This window comes from Scophthalmus maximus, chromosome 21, assembly GCF_022379125.1.
Source record: "Scophthalmus maximus strain ysfricsl-2021 chromosome 21, ASM2237912v1, whole genome shotgun sequence".
Classification (NCBI taxonomy): Eukaryota; Metazoa; Chordata; class Actinopteri; order Pleuronectiformes; family Scophthalmidae; genus Scophthalmus; species Scophthalmus maximus.
In genome coordinates, this window is record NC_061535.1 from 13,629,785 (window position 1) to 13,653,000 (window position 23,216).

The 23,216-nt window shown below is 44.2% G+C and overlaps 1 protein-coding gene across 1 annotated transcript in view; it reads right to left on the minus strand.

Annotated features, from left to right (window-relative positions):
* The window catches only part of LOC118291414 (cadherin-12-like), an 82,590-nt gene that overhangs the window by 25,424 nt on the left and 33,950 nt on the right, over positions 1-23,216 (minus strand). Inside the window, exons 3-6 of the mRNA XM_035619669.2 lie at positions 10,993-11,287; positions 7,772-7,891; positions 5,644-5,811; positions 3,264-3,451 (exon numbers count right to left, since the gene is read on the minus strand). Coding sequence (XP_035475562.1) covers positions 3,264-3,451; positions 5,644-5,811; positions 7,772-7,891; positions 10,993-11,287 — 771 coding nt within the window. The remainder of the gene's footprint in view (positions 1-3,263; positions 3,452-5,643; positions 5,812-7,771; positions 7,892-10,992; positions 11,288-23,216) is intronic.

Genomic DNA, 23,216 nt, shown 5'->3' on the forward strand with positions numbered 1-23,216 from the left:
AAAAAAATGTTTTAGACACTTAAATCAGAAAAAACCCTTAAAGGCACAAAACCAGAGAGAAGTGGCTGCACAATTTTTTTTGTCCATTACTTTTGCAATCAGATGAAATTATGGCCTCTGCTTGAAATAAAATAAAGTGACAAAAACAAACTCCTTGAGAGTATTTTTTTTCTACTTTGACATGGAAAAGGCCAGATTTCATAAGAGAGCCACAATTTAAATCTTCCACAAGCTAATTCGCGTTTAACAGATAAAAATCTTTATTTGAGCGGGAAGTTAGATCGGTCACGGACGTCCTTCTCTCAGATACGACCCATACAACACTGCACAATAATACACACCTCGAATCAATGGTTCTTTCATTAGTTTTGGACACAAAACTACTTGGTTAGATTGAGGAAACGTCACCTGACGTCCTCCTTCGCTCCCAGCATAATCACCGCGGCCACCAGAGGGCGCTCAACAGCAAATACGTAACTACAGTGCGGCCTGCGCAGAACAACGGCAACAGAAAGAGCAACACCAGCGCTGCGTCAAATAAAAGTAAGATTTCCATTATTGGTAACTATTATTGTGTGCTCCCAGACGTGACGGTAGAGCCGAATGGCGTGTTTCGTAAAGTTGTGACATATCCGTTATACCTTCCCTTACACAACATCCTACCATCTTTTGAAAATGATGCCACAAACCTCCTTGTTCCTATATCTCAAAAAGGGAGAGAACTCCTCCAGAAATCCATCTCATCCTCGGAGCATTAAAGCATTGCATCGCAACGCAGCTTCACTTCCAATTTGCGCTTGTCGCATTACGCAAACTTTGCATTGCTCTGCAGTTCTTGTTTCCCCACTCTTCTCTATTGAACCACAGTGGCAGTGACAACAAATGGCACATAACCTCACCACGGGGATTTACTGCATCCTGCCAAAGGGAAGTGCAGCACGGAGAACGAGGGAATGAATGTGCGAGGGCTTGTGTGAGGCCGTCGCAGTCTGAGAACGTTACACACAAAAAAAAAAAACCCTCAACAACTGAAAGCTTTGAGTTTTCTTGCAGGTGTTGTTGTTGTTGTTGTTGACAGAGTAGCACAGCAAACAAAGCTAACATCAGCGAGCCCAGATTTCCTTATATTCAGATTATTGAATGACAGCGAGAAGCCAGTCTAATGACGACTGCATCAGTACAAATCATTTAATTGACGCTGGCCACGCTGTTAAAAGCAGGCGTACCTTTCTTTAAGACAACAGGCCTCGTGAAACCTTGACGGGACCACGCCGAGACTCTTTCATTGTCTCCCTCGCGCAGCTCTCACAAAATCCACATTACCCACCCACTGTCGCCAAGCTGAAAGAGCATTTGGCGTCTAAAGAGAAATAATATCACCCTCTCGCTTTGCACAGTCGAGCTCGGGGGTTCAGAAGAGTGATATCATTTCTATTAAGTGCGTTGGCGGGTACGATGGAGCTGGAAGTCTTTAACTAGGCATAAGGAGGCCGTCACAACAGAGCGCAGAATGTACACCAATGAGGGCAACACGTTTCCTTAACAAACCGCAATGCATGTGTCATCTTATCACAGTTCAGAGTTGGTGTGATTATTAATGGCATTGTTTAGAAAAAAATTGAAATGAAATGATTAATTCCTAAAGTCTTCAGGTCATGATATTAATTCAAGATCTGAATTTCGGAACAGAGCGTTATAATTTTTTAATATATAGGCTAAAGTTAATTTATTCCTCAAAATGCTGTTAGTACTCGTTGCACTGGACCCCTCTCTCTCCCCGTGTTATTTTAGTCTGTGGCTGTAACGTCACGTTATCTTCACCTCGTGCGGTCGCGTGTCCCCCTTGACAGTGAGATGAAAGATCTCAATGGGATTAATACGAGAACTGAGTACAGTAATAAATTCCTCTAATATATGAAGATGCTTTTGAGCCACTTGCCACTTTGCAAAGCGACACCACGGCTCCGCAAATGCTACATGTTGGTATTAAACGAGATACTTTCGTGCTTCAAAGAAAAGTACAAGCACAGAGCGAGACCTCTCTCGCTGCGGGTCACTCTGCACTGGATGTATTAATCCTCGCAGCGAAAAAAAAGAAAAAAAGAACATGAGGCAAAGTAAATGAGCCCCGAGATGCTGAGCGAATGCTTCATATAGCACAGTCGCTCACAGGAAGTAATGCTTCTACTCAGAACTGTGCTTTAAGGTACCGTACTGATGGCAATGAGACAAACTGCTCATACGTTCATCCCTTGCAACTGCCAGGTGTCCTGCGGAGATTCCATCTGCTCACTTAATTTATTCTATGATATCCTATTTGTGGATATTCATATTTAAAAAGTTACGCCTGCATTGATTTGTCCTGTTATAGGTTACTGAGGTAAATGCACGTAAAAGCATTTCCATGGGGCTCGACGGCAGCAGCAGGCACCGGTGTAACAGCATCGGCAGGAAGTTTCAAGGTGTAAATGTAACACACATCATGTACCTGTGGGATGTAGCGGGTAAGAGCTGCAGCACACCCGCCTCCAAGTTGCTGAGGTAGGCTCCATATATATGTAATGTTAAATATAAATATATGTGTGTGTAGTTGCAAGATTTTTTTTTGTTCAGCAGAAATGCTGAAGTTCAGTGTGATGAGCAGATATGTGCTACATCTTACTATAGAATTATTTTTAACTATGGTTTTACATAATGTGAGACTGTTTGACGGCATGATATGGTTCTGTTAAGACCTGGTGTGACTTATGATGTTGTCAACTTAAAGGGAAGCATTTAATTAATATGTTTTGCAGTACGTTTGATAATATTTATATTAAAGTTGTATATAAAAAATAGAATATAAACCATAAACTCTCAAATACATCCCTAGATGAGAGACGAGATTAGATGACGTACCCTCATCCCTTCCTCTTCCTAAATTCAAAGCTCAATGAACATTTCACTACAACAGCACATCTGTACTTCACTTTAACTTTCAAATAAGCATATTTTTCACATTTAAAATATTCCAGCCTTTCCATTATTGGTCGGCTGTTAACGTGAAAATTCGACAGGAAGTCTCGATCTTCTTTGGCAGCAACTTAAGATCAATTGTGAAAAAGAAAAGTACAAGGACTGGAAATAATCCTTGGATGAATAGAATTCAACTTGTGAGCTGTTCAAGAAGTGTTTTTGGTTTGTATTAGCCTTGATTGAACTGTTTGTGCAGTCCAACTTTTATTTGATACTCTGCCTTTACTTAGGTTTTTGTGACTTCCTACCCTTTTGAGAATGATGATGCCCTCCTGGTTGTGGCTGCTGGTGGTGATGTCGAACATGGCTCCTCCATCGCCTGGCACAATGGTGTACTCCACTTCGGCATTCTTCCCGATGTCCAAGTCGTGGGCCTTGATCCTCCCCACGGCCGAGCCCACTGCAGAAGACTCGGGAACTCTCAGGTGAAAGAAACCTGCGATCAAGCACAAAAAAAAAACCCATAACATACTGGCTTCTTGACATCGGAACGGAACTCCTGAGCTCCTCACATCCTCCGTCTTTCATGTGGTCTCTCTCCAACCGGAGGAAGTCTTATCCGCCCACAGGCAAGTAGCCGCGGTGCTCTCTGTCTGAAGTCAGGCCTGTAGCTATGGGCAAGACATTATTCAATTTTGATGTGTCCGGACATCAAGGCTGCTGAGCTCCTTATAATTGACAGACTCAACATGTGAGACCAACAAACACTAGAGCCCACGGGCTCCGATATCCCAGATAACACAGATCACTGCTATATGCCAACCAGCAAACAGTGGACTGCTCGGTCGTCACTGACACCTGACAATCCACAGAAATTAATCTTTCTTTCGGTGTTTCCCCGCCGCTGCTCGAGCCTGAGACATTAAAGCTTTTGGACAAGTCTTTGACACTACTTGTTCATACTCGACCTTACGGAGTGCCACAGAGAGAGGATGAGTCTCTAATAATTGATTCTCTACCTCTTGGAGGAGGAGGACGAAGTTGAGCACACAATGTCTACAGTGCTCCAGAGTGTCTGACTCTTGGAAATAAACTAGCTGTACTGACACAAAAACAAAATCTTAGTTTATTGGGAAAATGCTGCATCAAATGTTGTCTAAGTCAATAGAAATACATGAGCTCATGCTTCCCTACCTGATACTAGTCTTTACTGTATTTTATTGGATACTGACGGTGAAGGGGAGACAGGAAACGGAGTGATAGAGTAAAGGGAAGACCGGCAGTAAATGGTCCTCACCCGTTGGGAGTCAAACCGGGGACCTGCTGCTCCAGGCATATGCTCCGATAACCCCCCCCCCCCCCCCCCCCCCCCCGCCCCCGTCACGCACTGTTTATGTAATATCACTCCTTATTTGTCATTCCACCATTTTATCATGGATTTTAGGGCTTTTCCTCCGTCTTGATCCCAGGATTTAGAGAGGGATGGGGGGGGGGCTGACGCATATGGAGGAATTTGGGTACCATCATTTCAAGTACACTCAAGGACATGCATAAAAAAAATGTTTTTTCTCCGGTGCTCAAAATCAATCCGACAAAAGTGAACAAGCAGCTGCCGAGATGGCATCAGTCGGTCGGTCGGTCGCTAGGTAAACAAGCGTCTGGGATTATCAGGCAAAGGCAGATTAGGGTACAATACGGCCTCCGCAGGCTTCGCAGCTGCAACTCCCCTCTCGCGTCATCGTAAGAGATTCAGGGGATCGACTGTTCACATATGCATAATCTATAATAACGAGGGTTAAAAAACAAACAAGCAGATGTGTCAGAGATTCATGCAAAAAAAAGAAAAGTGAAACATTCTGTGGTTTCCTCTAAAGACACAATAGAGGACAAAGAGAGAGGCTTTGGGCCGGGGGGAGGGGGGGGGGGGGGGGGGGGGGGGGGGGGGTTGGGGCAGAGGAGCCGCCGCACTTGGCCCAAAACCTCTGTGCTGTGACAGCAACTATGGAAATATCATCTTTCCCACACGGCCTACAGGAGCTTGACCATCTGACTGCCTGCATTGACATTCAGAGGAAGGCACGCGGCGTCACCTCACCATACCTGAGGAGACTGCATCAGCATGAAGCCAGGTTTTTTTTTTCTCCTATCACGCGTTCGCTGTTCTACGATATGATATGATATGTAGAAAGGCCTTTTTCACAGATCAGTGCGTTTACAGCCGCGAGTCCAGCTTGGATTGTCGCCACGACCTGGGGAACAGTACAATCACATTAATCTGGTTTAGCAGAGCTTATATAAAATATGGGATGAAATGCAGTGTTTTTTAAATACACCGACTCGATCCCTGGCGCAGCGCCATCACACTCAAACTGTGATCTAAATATAGAAAGAGGCCCCCACGAGTGAAATAACACCAAGTCTGCCTCATTTGCTTGAAGAGTACTGTAGCTGCAGATTCAATAAACAAACAGACCTTTTTGCTTTGCGACAAAACATAATGACGAATAACGAAAACCAATTACAAAGAGTAGGAATGAGGCAGAGCCCCCTGCCCTGCTGTAATTGCAGTGCTCATTGCGTTTTCATCAAATGTGTCAACCTGTGTGAGGCCATCACCGTTATTAGCGTTTTCCAGGAAATGAAAATTGACGCCGTTATATTTAAAAACATCTTTAATTGAAAACTCACTTTTGGAGAACCTGGGCGGGTTGTCGTTGACGTCGCTGAGGGTGATGTTGACGGTGGCGGTCCCGGCCAGCCCCCCCAGCTGGCCCCCCATGTCCTTGGCCTGGATTAACACCTGGTACTGTTCCTTCACCTCTCTGTCCATATTGGGCAAGGCTGTCTTTATAACCCCTGGGTGCAGAGCAAGACGGATGACAGACACAGATAGTAAAAAAAAAGAGCACAAGAAGGAGAAGAGACGGTGGGAGACGGAGATGGCGGGATAAAACGAAGAAACCCCCCCCCCCCCCCCCCCCCCCCCCCCCCCCCCCCCCCCCCCCCCCCCCCCCCCCCCCCCCCCCCCCCCCCCCCCCCCCCCCCCCCCCCCCCCCCCCCCCCCCCCCCTGAAATATGTTTCACGCCACACGCACGATTTGCTTCAGCGTGCACGATAATATTTCAAACCTAAAGGAGTCGGCCTCCTCGGACCAAGGCTGAAATAGAGGTCACCTCACAAACTGGAGACACTTGACATTCAATAGGGGGAACTGTGGTGAAGCCATATAATGACTCACCTGAGGATCACAGAGCGTTTGTACTGCAAATGAATAGGCCGGTCGGCGGGAGGTTGGCCGGCTGAAGAGGAAGCGGGCGGCGCGGGTGGGTCTGCACTTTTCTACTCCATTCAATACGCTGCGGGCTTGAGGCCTGTCCCATCTGATCAACACACTCTCAACATGTGTGGGAAATGAAAGACTGTGTTTATTTTTGAAATGTCAATCAGATCTTTTTTTGGGAGAAGGAGGGGTGTCTGCCGCTGACAGTGATAATTACCGTGACAGGCGTTTCGCCGCCTCCGCCTCCGCCTCCCTTCGCTCGCCTTTCCTTTTGTTTCTTCTTCTCCCCCCCGTCCCCCCCTCGCGCTGCTTGTCGACGTGTGATTGGAAATGGATGCCGGCCCAGCGAGGGCAAACATTTTTACTTTAACAGTTGGATTTTTTCTTCTTCTTCCCCTGAATGAAATGCTGTCACAGGATGTGCTCTGTAAGCGGCGTAATCAGCAACAGATTCCACCGGATCCGCCTTGTGTGATATGTACCAACCTATTTTCATACGCTTTGAACTGTCCCAGATAGTGGAGCCAGCAGCGGCCAACTCCCGGCAAACACTGACGGCATGAAGGTATTTCAGATTTGGAGCAGCCGTCTGCTACACCCCCACCTCCTGCTGCCGCTCCACAGCCTCTTCTTTTTTTACCGCCACTTTCTCTCCGATGACGCCATCCTGCCTCACACGGCAGGTAGAACTAAAGTTGAAATACAGTTTGTGTTTCAGTTGTCGTGCTGCTTGTCTTTTCTTCATCCGCCTGCACGGTCGGGCACTTTGTGTACATCTCTGAACTGCTTCTACCTAAGTTCAGTTTTCAGACATCAGATACTCTGGAAAAGTTCCAGGGAAATTGGGACAGGACTTTTTCTTTTTCCAGAGTTCGTCGCTCACATGTGACGGACGAGGGCAGGAGATTGTCCGAGTCAGACGCGTTCGAGCCGGCGGGGAACATTTCTAGAACGTTCTGTGGCAACTGTTTTGTTCGTTTACAGCCATCAACGCGCTCACCGACTCGCTCTGAATTTTCCAGAGATTTCCCCGCCGTCCTCTCACGTGGGCTCACTTCCCCGAATGTCCACTAGGGGGCGGGCAGGAAAATGTCGGGAGCAACATTTGCGCTCTCACGTAAAGCCCCAATCCGGAAGAGTTCAGGAGAGTGTGCGGACTTCGGTGAATGATTTCCTCATCCAGGGTTTTTTTTGGGAGGTTTGATTTCATCACAAGTGACCCCTTTAATCTAATACCTGTCAAATAAATAATTCACTGTCCTATCTTGAGCGCACGCGTCCTTTTGTGTCCCAAGCGTCGACGCAGGGGTCTCGTTATGTTGTCCTGATGTACACGGTTCCCCGTGTCCACATTACCTTCCACCCATTAATCATGAAGACAACATTTCCATGCTGCCATATTTACAGGTGCACATAAAACAGAAGCACATTTCCTCTGACGCGTCTGAGTCGCAGATTGTGAATAATATAGAACCTTGTTTATGAACTTCACACGGGGCTAAATCTCCACTTTGAACGGAGGTAGAGCGCTTTACCTGTTTTGGGGTCGACGGAGAAGTAGGGCTGCCCGTGGAGGATGCTGTACACCACCCTGGCACTGTTTCCGTAAGTCGGGTCGTCCGCATCTGTGGCTGTCACTTGCGTCACATACGTCCCTGCGGAGACAGAGCGGGAGGACTTATTGACTTTGACTTTCCCCTTGTGAGACGGAAATCCACACTCTTTTAAGTTCACCCGTTCACCGGCCGATCTCACCTGACACTAATGAACGTTGAATCGCAACTGAGACAAGCTGGAGCTTTAACGCGGAGCAGTCAAAGTCCCTGATGCAGTGCGGAGAGGAGAGACTGAATGCGCCGGGGAGAGGTTCAATGTTCCTGCAGTGTGTGCGCGTGTCGTTGGGTTGTCTTTCCCACTTGCTCATTTTCCAGCATCACTAAGTGGCTATTATTTAAGAAAACAAATAAAAACAAAGCAAGGGGGTGAAAATGCTCTTGTGCAACCGTTCGTTAAACAATGCGCGCGTTGAGAAAAACAAGAGCTCCGTGGGAGGAATAGTATCGAGATCGTGGCAGTCTTCCAAACTCCTGCACCGACGGGGGGGAAGGAATAATGACTCGCAGGACGGTTTGGCTCATCTCCCTTAACTAGCCGGTGTCGAGAACACACCGTTCCATTAACACGCTGCTCATTCGCCAACAATTTTGTTTATCCCACAGATTCAGTCGGAGGTATCCAGTTTGGGACGCGGAGAGAAACACGGGCCTGGTGTTTTTTTTGAGGCAGATTTTTCAGTCCAAAACTCCTGTTTGCAGGATTTGTGGAGACACTGACCTGCTGGGATGGTGAGTTTAAAATGACCTGCCACAAGCTCCGAGTTGCCTGTAAAGTACCCGCTGTATAACAAATGGGCGCTGCGGTCTGAGCAGATGGAAACAATGGCATTAAAACATTGGGTGAGAGAGATGAGTGTCTCAATCCTCCCGAACAAAGCCACACTTTTCCTCCGTCGACACAGCGGGAGTGCGCCGCGCTCGACCAGCGATACGGTACATGAACATGTTTTGAGATAATACACAAAAGAGCTGAGATGAAGCGAAAGTTTAAAAAAAAGAGCCTTTTATGCACGGCTGACGCCCACGCAATCCTTTACCAGGCAAACAAAAGAAAAAAAGTCTAACAGCCTTTTACTTGGGTGTGAGACTGTAAACACTGTGAAATGAACATCTATTTGCATAATTATGGAAATTCAGGTGCGTGAGTAAAAGGCCTAGGTGGCAGCAATGCTGCTGCAGAGGTCACTGCTGGTAAAACAAAAAAAAAACACAGCAGAGGAATGCGGAGAGGAGTGATGCTAAATATAGAATTTCTATCTTGCAATGCAGAGTAAAAAACAACTACTCCAGTATCTAATGGACGCAGATTTATTGAAGTGTAAAACATATTTCAAGCGTTGTAAAAGTGCAAAAGACGATTGGCAGAGGACTTATTCTGCAGAGGTACAAGTCTTGATTGTAACAAATTAAAATGCAAGTCTGTCGACGGACGAGGAGCGGAATCGACAAATCCATCAAGCCGGCGACGGCTCGTGGTAATTGCAGTGTCGTCTCAGGAAAACTCTCTTAAGTATTTTCTTTTTTTTTGATATTTGTCACTTCTCTAAATTAATATCTGGGGGGATAAGCTCACTGCTAACAAACGCAAAAGGAGCCTCTGGATTATTGCCTTTTAGCAAGTTTACAATGTTTGGCCGTAGATTAGTCTTCATTACCAACCGGTAACGCGTATTTATGCTCGGCCTCTTTTCTCGTTTCAGTATTTGTTTTTGCCCCCCGGTCCACAGAGATATTCCAGCTAAAGACAACAGCGGTTAATGAAGCCATTGATTACACGAGTCACGCTGGTATAAAACACAAGTAACGACTCCGACTGGTGTGGTGGGTCTTTTTTTAAATTTATTTTCTTTACAATGGTTGCGTCTCCCGCAGGGTGCGATTTCAAATTTTGCAGAGGAAGTAAAAGGGTCTCGCTCGAATTGCAGGGGTACGTTTTCAAACTCACAATTGAATTCCCCAATAAAGATATTTCCAACAGATGTCGCGCACTGCATAATTCTGCACCATCGACTCTAACGTGTGACAGCTCATTTAGTTTTGTTTTAATGATCAGAACCTCTCATTTGCCCGACTTCAACTGCACCTTTGTGGGACTCGGCTTGGTTTGTACCTTGTATTATTTATCATATTTCCAGTTCCAGCCACAAAGGCTCTGACAATTTTCAGATATTTTTTGATGAGTTATCATGGCCAAGATCTTAATGTCACTTTCTTAGATGTATAAAATACCAGTTGGGATTTTCTTTCTTTTCTGTTTGTTAAAAATGTAATAAAATGTAAATTGAGATTTAGCCTCCAATTTAAAAAAAAAGTCTGGATAGAACACTTAATTCATTATCACGCCTCATTAACTTTATTCTCGTTTATGAAAAGGGGTAGAAATCCTCCAGGTCGTAGTTTTCCACAAGGGGGTTGAATCGGAGGAGAAACTTGACCTGGTTGTAGATTCTTGAAGATGTTTCACCTCTCAGCCAAGAGGCTTCTTCAGTTCCCTGTTGAATAAGGACAAACTGGACTTGGTTGTCGATTCAGTTCCCCGAAGAAGCGTCTTGGACTCGAGGTGAAACGTCTTCAAGAATCCACAACCAGGTCAAATTATGAATCCGCCTATCATCTACTTGATCATCTGTGTTTAAAGCTAATCTCCGTGGCCACCCCGGATGTGTTTTTGATTAACTCGATCTCTGGTTCTACCAGTCACCGGTTTCAGAGGAGTATAGTGAAAGATTTCAAGGGTTCATGGGGGCTATGGGCTGTGTTGTTCCTGCTCCCTGCTCGTACTCTATGGACTGCTGATTGTGGAGTTTTCGAGGGGGCTTCATTGCCATTCAGATCAAGAGGAACCATTCTCTCGGCGAATTAGCTTGATCGGTTCTCCCTGGAGGGCGGGGGGAAGGGGGAGGATGGGGGAGAGTGCATAAAGAGAAAGCTGTGAAATGTGCTAGGGGGCACACCAAGAATAACTTATTCTCTGAAATGTCGAATTCGGCTGGGAGCAGCAGCTTCGCCCCCTCTGGTTATACCACTGATGGTCCTGAAACTCAGTTAAAGAGGAGAGAACACTGCAAAGAATTCAAATTTGTGAATGAAACATGCCTATGTTTAGTGGGCAGATCGTGTGACTGTAGATGGCCACTTGCCTACTGGTGACATCTCGGGGACGCTGGCCGTGTACGGTCCCTCCAGGAACTTTGGCTCGTTGTCGTTGATGTCTTGGACCTTGATTACAAATTCAGATTCCGGCTCCAGGGGCCTGTTGTTGTTGCCGTCGACGGCCTGGGCGCGCAGGGTGTAGTAAGGCTTCTCCTCCCTGTCCAGGCTCCTTAAGGCGTGGATGTCCCCCGTCGTTTGGTCAATTGTGAAAATGGAGCCAGCCCCTTCACCGGAGAGAGTGTACTTCACCGCGCTGTCCCCCCTATCAAGGTCGGTGTGCAGCTGCAAGACAAAAGAGGGGCGAAGACAGGTTGAGTGCAAACATTGGCACAGATAATGATTCATTGAGAGGCGCCGGGGAAGCGCTGTCAAAGAACACTATTTCACAGAGACAGTCATGGAAACTGACTGCGCATCAAAGAGCAAATTCGTGTTTCTGCAAAGATCTGCAAAACACTAGGTCAGGAGGAAAAAAGAGAACACTTTCAGGGTGTCGCTCAGATTAATGAGGCTAAATCTGTAATAAATAATGTATTCTCTCTGAAGTGCAATTATGCCGCAGTGACAACTCCTCAACATTGCGGGACTCATTTCTACTCGAGCACGACTGGAGCATCCGCTCTTACGCGAGATGGGAACATTTTTTTTTCTTCCCTTTAAGTGGGTAAGATCAGAAAACTGGAGGTAGGTATTTACTCTCGACAGGAACCCGTTCACCTGACACGCCGAGGACCTCGACCAGATGACTCCTCGGCACAGTTGCAAAAGTATCACCGCCCCAGTCGGAGAGAGCACCATCGTTAATATAGGTCCGGGGGGCCACAAGCGGCTCTCTTTGTACCAGACAAACACATTCTGGGCTGTTGGCAGAAAGCCTATTGATACAGTTATGTTTACCTCCCCTGCAGAGGCCCGCCACGCAATCCGAAAGCATTTTAAATATTTAAGGGCTCTAATGCAATGTGATCATCAGCATGTACGGCGTGGGTGGGTATGGATTTTTTTGCCTTTTTTGTCAATGGCGTGAACTTTCCCCCGACACTGCTAAGCGGCAAGGACACGAGAAAAGATATATTTTACAGTAAGCACTGAAGCAGGAACATGGATTCTTCCATAATTTGATACCTCTGGTTCTACACTTTCTTTCATTTCAAGCACTTTTTTAATTGAGTCTCTCTGAACCCAACCTTTGAGTATAGAATGCAATGCTTTGCACATATACTGGTGCCAGCCAGGGAGAGGACAGGAAATTCGAGATGCAGCGATACATTCTCTCTGTAGGTTGCCGTTCAAAAACAAACCAGAGGCGAGCAGATGCGGGCGCCAACACACCGGGAGTGATTGGTGATTCAGTGCAAATTGCTCAGTTACCCAATGAGCAAAGCACGAGGTTATTATGTTCTCACCCGTGGTGCAGTATTCATTGCTATTCAAATGAATGACTATTTAGAACATGACCCTTATTGGTTCACAACTAGGTCCCTTAACATTTCCTGCGGCGGGCACACTTAGCTGAAATGTAGATTATATATATATATAGTCTTTGAATAGTGTGAAAAATACGCTACTCCACCACAAAGTAGACAGCAGCAAAACGATATTCCATGCTGAACTCTGTGTTCATCCTCATCCAGAGCTAATGCTGGGTATGTTCAGGCAGATGTTGTTATTGTTAAGTTCAGGCAGGCAAAGCATTCTGCTCGTTAGAAAATATGAAGAATTGATATTTTCACAGCTGAAGCCCGAAATCATGTGTTATTGCCAACCAGCCCTTATTTGAAAATGTGTATCCTCTACAATTTGCTTTTTCTTCAGCACCAGCACTAAAGATGACCGTAATTCTTACGATAATTACTATTTTAAAGCGTTCCCCGGTCATACCCGGGTTTAATGAGGTTTAAAATGATGTGTCACTTCCACTCATGATTAACAATGGGGAAAGTAGGGTGTCAAGCGTATTAGTAAATATGTCCATAAAACAATTTTTATAGCAGCGTATGATTAACACGTCCAGTCGCCTGAGAAAGACCGAGAAGAACGTATCTCATGTCATTTACCTTAATGGCTTTTTTAACAGGTCTACTGTAGTTCACGACATGTAGTATTGACCTATTACCGACTTAAATACAATCATCTGCGAATAATACGCTTTAATGTGGCATTTCCTGACTTCAGGAGTGTGAAAGAAACATCTCAAATTTCTGAGGACTGCAAAAACATTCAACTCGCTCAAATTTGAAGCATGGAAACCTGAAGAAGTAAACAATGCTTCAAGAGCCTTTTCACTGAGGCAAATCTCACGTGAAATAATATAGGTAAACAACAGGTGTAACTAAATAATGAATGCCTCGCAACTTGATAGAACAGAAGCTCCATTATTGTCATTAGTAACACTCGGTTTACCTTCTACTTCATTGGAAATATCCGCTGTTTAAAAAAAGGAATGCTTAAAAAAGAAAAAAAGAAAAACTTAATCCCAATCATGCTTGACCTGTTTCATTTTCTCCAGGACTCCTCAATGATTATTAATTAGGGCTTCTGTTTTTTTTAATTTTTTTATTATGTGGCCTTAATTAAAATAATTCAAAAATATGCTCCGGGGCCCTTTTTTCTTTTCTTTAACAGCCTGTCTACAGTACAGAGCAGCCCTGTGAACCAACAGAAAGTCAAAGGGGATTTATGTAAACAAATTTACATATCACCTGCAATCTGTAGGATCACGGAAAAACACCTTTACCCTTCCACCTGTGCAAGGAAGTGGGGTTGCAGGTGAACTTTGGAACATGTCAAGTTGAACCTAGCATTTTGGACACTTGCTACAAGGAGATAAGATGAGGAAAGAAGCTAGCTAACCAACCAACCAACCAACCAACCCACTCACTAACTAACTAACCAACCATCTAACTAGCTAACTGTGGAACATGTCATGAGGCCGGGTTGCCAGGTTCGTGGCTTTCCCATGGATTCGGGGTTTTCATTTTTCCTCCCCTGCGGTTTGTGTACACCTGTTTTGCATACAAATAACAAAGATACTATCTATAAATAAATAAAAACATGAACCAACATCCTAAATTGACTCGGGCCCGGGTCCGACCCCGCCTTCAAACCAGTAAACCATCTTTCTGCGAGGCAACAGCTCTAATCCCTGAAGATTGGTGCCGTCCCGGGGGGTTGCCACCTGGGCGAAAATACAGTTGAGTCTGTGCTTCGGTGAATCGGTCACCACGTTCACAGAGCTTCCATTTTTAATTTGTGATTGATGATTTACCGCGTCTAATTATACGAGGCCATTTTACGGCCTCGTTGAAGCGATAAGGTGCTCTCAATGCTGGCACACTACAACATTCATATGCTTCTTAATGTTGTGTTTGTAGATATTATAGCACAATTGGGCGGCCGTGGCTCAGCAGTGGGAATGGTAAAAGTGTCCTTGGGCAAAGACGGTATGAATGTGACAGAAAAGAACGCGGTAAAAAGAACCATTTGGCAATGATAGTAATGCTGTTGGACTATTTTGAGTCGTGGTATTGCTTGTTTTGTCACGCAGACCTGGCAACCCTGTCAAGAGGAACCAAGCATTGTAGGCAACTGCTTCAAGATGAGGGGAACAGGAGAGGGGGTTTAAGCATCCACTAACCTGGCAACCATCCTCCCCTCCCCCCTCAGTCAATTAGGGGTTTCCCCTGCTCATTTCCAGGGAGAGATGGAAGTGGGAACACCTGCCAGGTGATTGACGGCAGCCTGGGCCTCCAGGAGGAAACACTCAACAGGAAGAAGTTCTCTTTGAGCTAAATGAGGCTGATGTTATTATGTGGAAGAACGCGTTGTTGGCCAGAGAAGATGAAACGTTTAGCCAGGCAATGAACGCTGGATCAAACTAATACAACAGTGGTTGGGCGACATTTTGAACTGACCGTGACTTTCTTTTCTCCTTGAAGACTTTTTCGGCGGCAAAATCAACGCGCAGTTAACATCGGACCCCCCGCCCACCCTGGGAGACGGAGCTAGCACGACGTTAGCATAACGATGCTAACAACTGCGTCACATTCGGGACGGATACCTTGGACGTGACCGGTCGTTGGGCTCGGAACACGGGGACGTCCTGAACAAAACGGCGCGTTCTCCGGGGGTTCGGAGGAGTTGGACCGGAGCAGCAGTCCGCGGACGTCAGTGGACGATGGAGGCTGGACAAGCGTGGACATCGAGAGGTAGGGCGCCATCATTTTATTTTATTTTATTGTATTTTTTTAAATGGCCGCCGTGCCGAGATTATTCTGCTGTGTGCGTGCGTGAGAGTGAGTGCACGTGCATGTTTGGGTGTGTGCGTCACATGATTTGGCTTGAATTAATTGACCTTAATTGAAATTATAATCCGTTAACATCTCCAGTTTTTTAATTATCAAAGGGAAATTAACGATTACAGCAACTGTTTCAATTTTCCAAGTTTTAAAATTTCGAATTTTTTTTTTGTAATTGTTTGTGTGTTGTTGTGAACAAAGTTTGTGGCATTTTATTTTTTGTTTCGTTTTTTATGTGCAACTTTGATTGCATTTGACATTTAATGATACAAATGGGAGGGGGGGAAAATGGGACTAAAATTTGTGTGTGTGTGTGTGTGTGTGTGTGTGTGTGTGTGTGTGTGTGTGTGTGTGTGTGTGAGAGAGAAGGTTCACACATGCTGCGTTCCACTTTACCTCGGACCCCGGAAGTCCGGGTGGAGGTTTTATTCCGACCTCCCGAGGCGGAATCGCGACTCCCAGGGGCGTTCCATTTTCAACTTCCGACTAGGAGGTCTTAATTCCGAGTTCCGAGATCATACTGGAACGATAAACCCGACTTCTGACTATAGCAATATTCACAGGCAAATACTTTGGTATCGTAGTGACATTATATTCTGAGCTGTGCTGTTTTGGTTGATGGCCGCTGTGCCACTTATGCTTTGGTTCGCTGCTGTGCTGCTAATTTGCCTCCCGTGCATGTGTTTGTGTTGAAGTGAAAATATGCGACTTGAGTTTGCTTTTGTGTTCTCAAAATGTTCTATTTTTTTTATTGCATTGTTTGACTTCTCATTCTTTGAATATTGTCAAACCATGTTTTACACACAAACACACAAATACACGGCCCAGGCATGAGAAGGATGTTTTCCAGGGTTTTGCACACAGGTGGACCAGATGGCAGATTCGACACACTTCCGGAGGAGCTGTTGTGTTCCCCGACTACAAAAGGTAGGACATCAGTCCATTCTGTGCCGGTTCTGTTTGGCCGCCGTGCCATTTTCATACTGGTCGCCGTACTAGTTGCTCGTGAGCATGTGTGTGTCATGGTTTTGTTGTCCCACCTGCTGTGTAGGTGTTGTTCTTTTATTCTTTTGAATGGATTACAGTAATGGACATTTGTGTTCCGGGATGTCGTTGTACAAGTTCGGGGGAATACTTTGTGCTGCAGAGGTCGTAATATGTTTGTGAGGTGGCATGACTCTAAACTGTGTTCATTTATTATTCAGCACCGGAGCCACCAGGGCTTTTCTGTGAAAGGTGATGTAGTGATTTTGTTTGGCTTGTATTTGTCGATGTGTGAAATGTTCAGTGCAATGCAGGGATTTCTCGTTTGTTTATTTATTACTTTCAGATGGAAACGGATACGGTGCATGGTTTTGCTCCTGGATGGATTTTTATTTTTGATACATGTTTCTATCTTGTCTTTTGCACAGATTCTATTATTCACAACCCTGATCTGTTCTTTTCTTGGGTTTAGGACCATGGTGCCATTATTTTCATGGTACCTGCATGTGTGTATGTGTGCATATGAGCGTATGTTTCTCATACCTTTTTGTTGTCTTTCTGCAGTGTTGTTTGCAATGTTTTTTTTGGTTTTGTTTTTTCTTTGCTGGAAAAGGGTTCCAGAGTCTCTTAAGAAATGGTCCGGGTCTTGCATCAGGAAAGTTAGGAGTTGAGTTGAAATTATCAAAGTTATACATCATTTTGTGATATAATTTCACAGGCATGTCTTTAGGGGGAGGCTGCAGAACAACAGCGTCTAGTCTTCCTTACTTTGAGTGATATTAGTCTTCGTAAGTGTGCATTTAACTTCTAAAAGGTACCATGGGGTTTTGGAGTCTTTGTTATATCGTACAAACAAAACACAATGATTGCGACGAAAGTTGAGCGAAATGAAAGGGAAGTATTTTTCCGTCGTTCTCTTTGCTGTCAGCGGTATGTTTTATTCATCTTCTCCCCAGAAACTTTGTACTTCCTGGTTTGCCATATGTATTCGTACTTTATGTTTTAGCCGGGCACTGACGGCCAATCCTGCACGAGTGGCTGTCGATGTTCATTTGTTATCCATCTTGTTTCCTATTTGTTTTGTAATCCTGTAATCTTTCAGCAGATCCATTATCTGCGACCTCATTATACCAGATTATCTCAAGATTGTATTGTTGCAGACTTGTTCAAACAGTTGTGTCCTATCAGACAGATGAAACGACAACAGCGGGGAACCAGTCTCTTTCTCTCTCTGAGGCTTTTGTGAAAGTCCTTTTTTTTCCTTTTCTTTTTCTTGTGGCACATCAGAGTGACAGACGGACTGTCGGAACAGTTTCGTCATAAACCCTCCCGACAAAACCCCACAGTGGCTGCACACAACAGCATTAAACACCTGTGTGCAAACTCATGCAATCCAGTAAAAATTGCCATTGACATAGTTTGTGATTTTAACTCCATTATATTACAAGATATCCATCCGATTATTCCCACTCACTCCCGTTGGACAAAATAATAAAAACCCTTACGGTAAAGTTTGTAGTGCTGAATCCGCGTCTTTGTGACTCACTTAAAATTCTGCTGCAGGCCATTTGTTTTGGATTGCATTAAAAATTGGGTGTGATAGTTTCCGTGGTGTACCAGGTTTGCACAAACACATTTGAGGCGGAAAGAGAAAGAAAGAAGGATTTTCATAATAGATAATAATTATTTTTTTTAATTCATTTTTTTTATATATTGATAACGGGCTGTTCAGTCTAACAAGCTTTTGTTGACTGGAGCAGCATGTGGCACTGGTGTTTCTGTTGTGTGGTAGCGGAATCATATTTTGTTTACTGAATAGATTATGACTTCGTATTCATGATTAATCTGGAGTTTACATTGGCCGTCCTCTGACTGACGATAATAACAAATAACAAACACATCGTACCCAAGAGAAGCACCTGCAAATTGATTCAGAAACTGCACAATTAAAGACAATAACAAAATTTAAATAAATAAAAAAGAGAGAATAGGCACGTCGTGTCTTTAATTATGAGTGGAAGCCGACAGATATTAATTAGAAATTCCATTACTCTAACAATGGCAATGCGTTACATCAAAAGATTTGTTAATAGGGAGGAAGACAACGGTTTCTTTTAAACTACACAAGGCCCATTGGGCAATATCTGCAAGAGGCAGAATCACCAAAAGAAATTATAGGATTCTACCCAAGAGAGGGAAAGAAAAAGCCACTTTTCAACAGTTGTTTCCAATTTACAACACGTGAATCGACAAAACAATATTAAATGCATGCAGAATTCAAATGATGGGAGTCATTGTGATAACCTTATGTAAATCCAAACAAGCACACATGCGTTTGGTTAGCATAAAGCATGAAGCAGAGTGACTGGATGAGAGCTGAGACGCGAGCGTGATGATATGCACATATATTACAGTGAAAATGTCCCAACACTCCCATTTCTCATGATAAGCATAATTAGCAAGATGCTCTGCTCGGGGTACCAGTTGACATGGCAGCTATAAAAAGAAACAGGTAGCGCGAGGAAGTGGAATAAGATTTTCTTTTCACCATCCAAACTCCTGCCATCTGTTTTGAATAATTACGTTTGCCACCAAATTTTTTTTTTTCTCCCTTGTGTTCACAGTTTTTCAACATGCTCAAGATGCTCTGTCGCACATTTTACATTAACATTTCAGACAGGTTGTTGAAGCTTCTTTTCAAATGGATGGTTCAGTGATCTTGAAGTAGTTCTAGCATGTATAACATCATTTTTCTAGGATGTAGGGTTTTTGTTATTTATGGACTCTCAGTCGATATTGTAGGGTTCCAAAGCAGTGACTTGCAATTTCCATAATGTTCTCTCTAATCATGAGTGTATCTTTGCCCCGTCTGCAACAGTTGAGGGGAATGTAAATGGGCCTGTCGGTGCATCAGCAGTGTCACGGTGCAGTGCATTAGGGTTGTTGTCAAAGACGATATCGGCAAAGCCATTATTTATGTCCTATTAATCACCAGTGCAAAAACACGTCTATTGACTGAAGCTACTCGACGACGGGTACAAATGTGGAAGATGGACGCCCGTCTCATCGGCTGTTGAGAAGCCACATACTTAGGAGTAATGGTTGTCCTTAACGGGGAACTCTCAGCTCTGAGACACCGCGGTGTCCTCTCAGGAATGCATGTGGAAGCCACAAGTCTTGGCTGAAAGCGAGCCAACATTGTTCCTTGAAAGAACCAGCAAGCATATTTACAAATCAGTAAACATTATGAAAACACTAAGAATGATTTAAGGTTTTTGGTACCGGTGTCCAACACGAGCTTTTTATTGTAGCTATATTTTACATCTTTGAAGTCATGATCAATTTTTGGATGGGTTATGGTTTAAGCAAGTGCAGGGCGCCAATTATATATACCACATATATATATATATATACCACGTCTCCCGTCATGATTCATACTGTGTCAATCAAAATGTATTTTTATGCTGCTATTCATTACTAGTTCTCACTACCCTTGAATCCGTCAACGTCCGTCCTAGAAAAACCCAGTGGTGTGGCGACAGAGCGGCAGTTTGTTGCCACGCAGGTTGTCGTCATAGAGTTGGTTCATCGGATTGCCAAGTTCCCACCACATCATGACTGCTGATTGAGTGGTGAGTTTTTTGACGGGGTGGACTGATGAACTGCTGATGGAAAGAAATCTCCGTCAAATGCTGCAAGCTTATTATAGCTGATCGATATTGGCCGGCGAGCCATTTCTTTGCCGCTGACAGCTCGCAGCTCGCTTATCTGGGTTGTGTCATGCCTCAGTCAGGTAATAGGGATGGAGGTACAAAAAAATAAAATACTCGCATACGCACAGGAGTGAAGTGGTGTGTGTGAAAGAGAGAAAGATGGAGAAAGGACAAAATGGAATAGATTGACAGACATGGCCTCAGGTGTGTGACAACAACTAGAAACCATTGAGGTGTATTCACCTCTAAAGCTTCATTAGTGTACATCTCACCTGCGGTTGTAAACAGGTATTTATGAAAATCTCCTCTATTAAATTCACTGTTTGGAGATTGATCAAACTTTTTAACCATTGATCTGAGTGTTAAGTCAATAATCTTATGAACATCACACATGAATAATGGTGACCTCGTCTTCTTTTGCATAGCAAGTAACGTGGCCTAAGGATGATTCCTGACACATGGCATTGATGTACATGATTGTTATCGATCTCAGGGAGACTCGGGTTAAGGCTTGATTCCCCCTTTTTCTCATATCACACTTGATTAGGCAATACAGTGATATTGATACAACATACAGAATGCAATTTTCTACCCAGAACCACAACACTTACTAACCATCAATGTCAAGATTCAAATGGGGAAAAAATTGTTGACCACGCCGCTAAGTGATACAGATTGGGACATTAGCCCAACATTTGGAAATATGATCCGGGGGCAATTCAGAGGGGGGGAAAAAGTCCCATTACCCGCGAGGACAAAATATATGAAATGTATTACTTTGGCAGGACAGATGAATGGTATCATTAGCTTTTATTTCAGGTGTTCTTTCTCAGAATCTACCGCCACATTCATCATCAACGCGCTTTACAATCATGAATGTCCTCGGCCTGTTAATATGTTCTAACGAGCGGCTGAATCACTGGCACACACCTTGTGCGTATTCCTCACCAGAGCCATCCGTTCAAATTACTTCACGTTTGTCAGTGAATCACTCGGGCAACACATCTCTGGATGAGTTAAGGGATATAATCATTTGTGAGCATTTAAATTGTACCCATTTTGCCTTTTTAAATCCTCTGCACGTTTACTGTACTTTCTTAGTACGCATTTAAACATATATACATATATATTTTGAATAACTATTAACATCCAAGTGTGGGGTCATCCAGTTGTTGACTATCTGTACTACTGTATCAGTTACTGCCTTGGACAAGCTTTATGGATGTCATGGTAAGATCAGAAAGATTATTATTTGGCATTTGTTTTACGTAGCAGCCTTGCTCTTAGCAGTAGGTCACCGAAATGAGACCTGAATACAGTACAAGGCAATCAAATTACAGAGCATGCAATTTTTTTGGAGTTGATATGTATTATCTGCTGGCTTGCAGTTAGTCCCACTGAAGTCTTTTACAACAGTTGGTATCATCATCTCGATGCCGTGTAAACAGGTTTGCTGCTCTTTATAAGGTTCTATTCGGGTTTTCAAGCATTTTACAGCAAAAATGTTCAGCATTTAACAACGTGGAACACACCACCACCACTGAGCCTGGTAAAATTTCATGTGGTCAGATGATGGAGTCTCTCTTTGTTGGGGCCCGGTGCATAAGTCTTGTTGAAAAGCTTTTTTTTATGTCCTTCTTATAGGTCCTCATTGAAAGATTAAATTGCGGCTCTCAACGTCGGTGATGATAAATCTCCAGCCAGGTGTGGGGGGGGGGGGGGGGGGTCGACCTGTGGCGGGAAGAGCCCATCAATAAAAACCAAGGAAGGATGGCCATTCCTTGTCAGGGGGCAAGAGAGGGAATAAACAAGTTGTGGGAGAAACAGGGCTGCCCTTTCTAGCCAAAGTGGTTTATTGACTGTTATTTAAATGAGCGACCTTTTGTGCAAGTGTAAGGAATGAGGCATCGGACCGGACCGACTGTATTCGCAATAAACAGTACGGAGAAAATTTCTCCTTCCTTTTTATAAGTGTGACTCTATCAAAACTGATTTGGATTCCTCTTTAACCTTCAGTGCATGTGCTGCTACGGGCATGATGTCGGCTTTCTGAACTTAATGGCTGGAGCCTCTGTGAATTTCATGGAACTGATTCCCCTCACTGCGTCTCCTCGCCAAGTGTATAATTTGTTCATTTCTCCTTCGAGAGGCTCGTTCATTTTCCTTCGCCATCATGTCTACCCCGTGACTTGTATGGAAAGAATGATGGATAAAGAAAAAAGGGAATCTAAGGATCGCTTTGCTCATATGTGGGTCCAATCCCTCATCAGTGAGATTGCAAGAGGATACGACTGTGCACAAATGCTCTCTCAGCTCTCTCTGCTTTCCATCCAATCGTTTCCATCTCTTTCATGCACAAAACAAAAACTCATGGTACAAAAATGCTTTTTTTAAAATCATTTTTTGCCGTTATTCAGATTTCACTCATTCATCACCGTGACACATTTTTCTGCCTTGTTTTGTCGCACACCCCAGTCACAAAAGCCCCAGCGTTGTCGGCGAGCCCAGAGAGATGTATGGGATTCAATTACGCCTCTCCTGCCAGTAAGTGTTCATTATAATATTTATAATGCATCGAAGTGACGAGCAACGGCTTTTCTTTAAGTGGACGCTGAATTGCCACATTGCAGTAATTCTAGGGGAAATATGTCTAACAGCAATTCACATGCATTATGTTGGAATGGAGAGCGCCACACAGAGAAAGGTGCTGAGAGTTCAACAGAGCGAGAGGAAGCAGCTTGGCTGCAACAAAAAGGCAAGATTTTTCTTGCAGATAATCACTGCTCAGCACTGGGGAAAAAAAGGGGGCCTCGGCATTATCTAATTGCGAGTGCACATGGTGTTCCATTAACCCCCTTAAGCCCTCTTGGTTTTAATTGCTAATCTGCAATAATGTGGCCGCTGTCAACAGACGATTGTCAGAAGCTTCGCCGCACGAAGGCTTCAAAGTGAAATGTTTGTGCTCCGAGTGATTTATATTATTCTTGTGGCGCCTTTGTGTCTCAAATGAGAAGAATGATTGTTAATGATTTGGTTTTTTTAAAGACTGTAGAGATGAACTGTCATGAAATTCTAATGGTAATTTCTGCGTTATGTTATTGTTGGTAGTCGCACAACTGGAGCCTGCGATAAGTGGTATCAAACCTTTTCTAAAAAAAAAATTCCAGACCTGTTTGCCTTTATTTATACTTCAAGTCCCGCGTGTTCTCAATACCA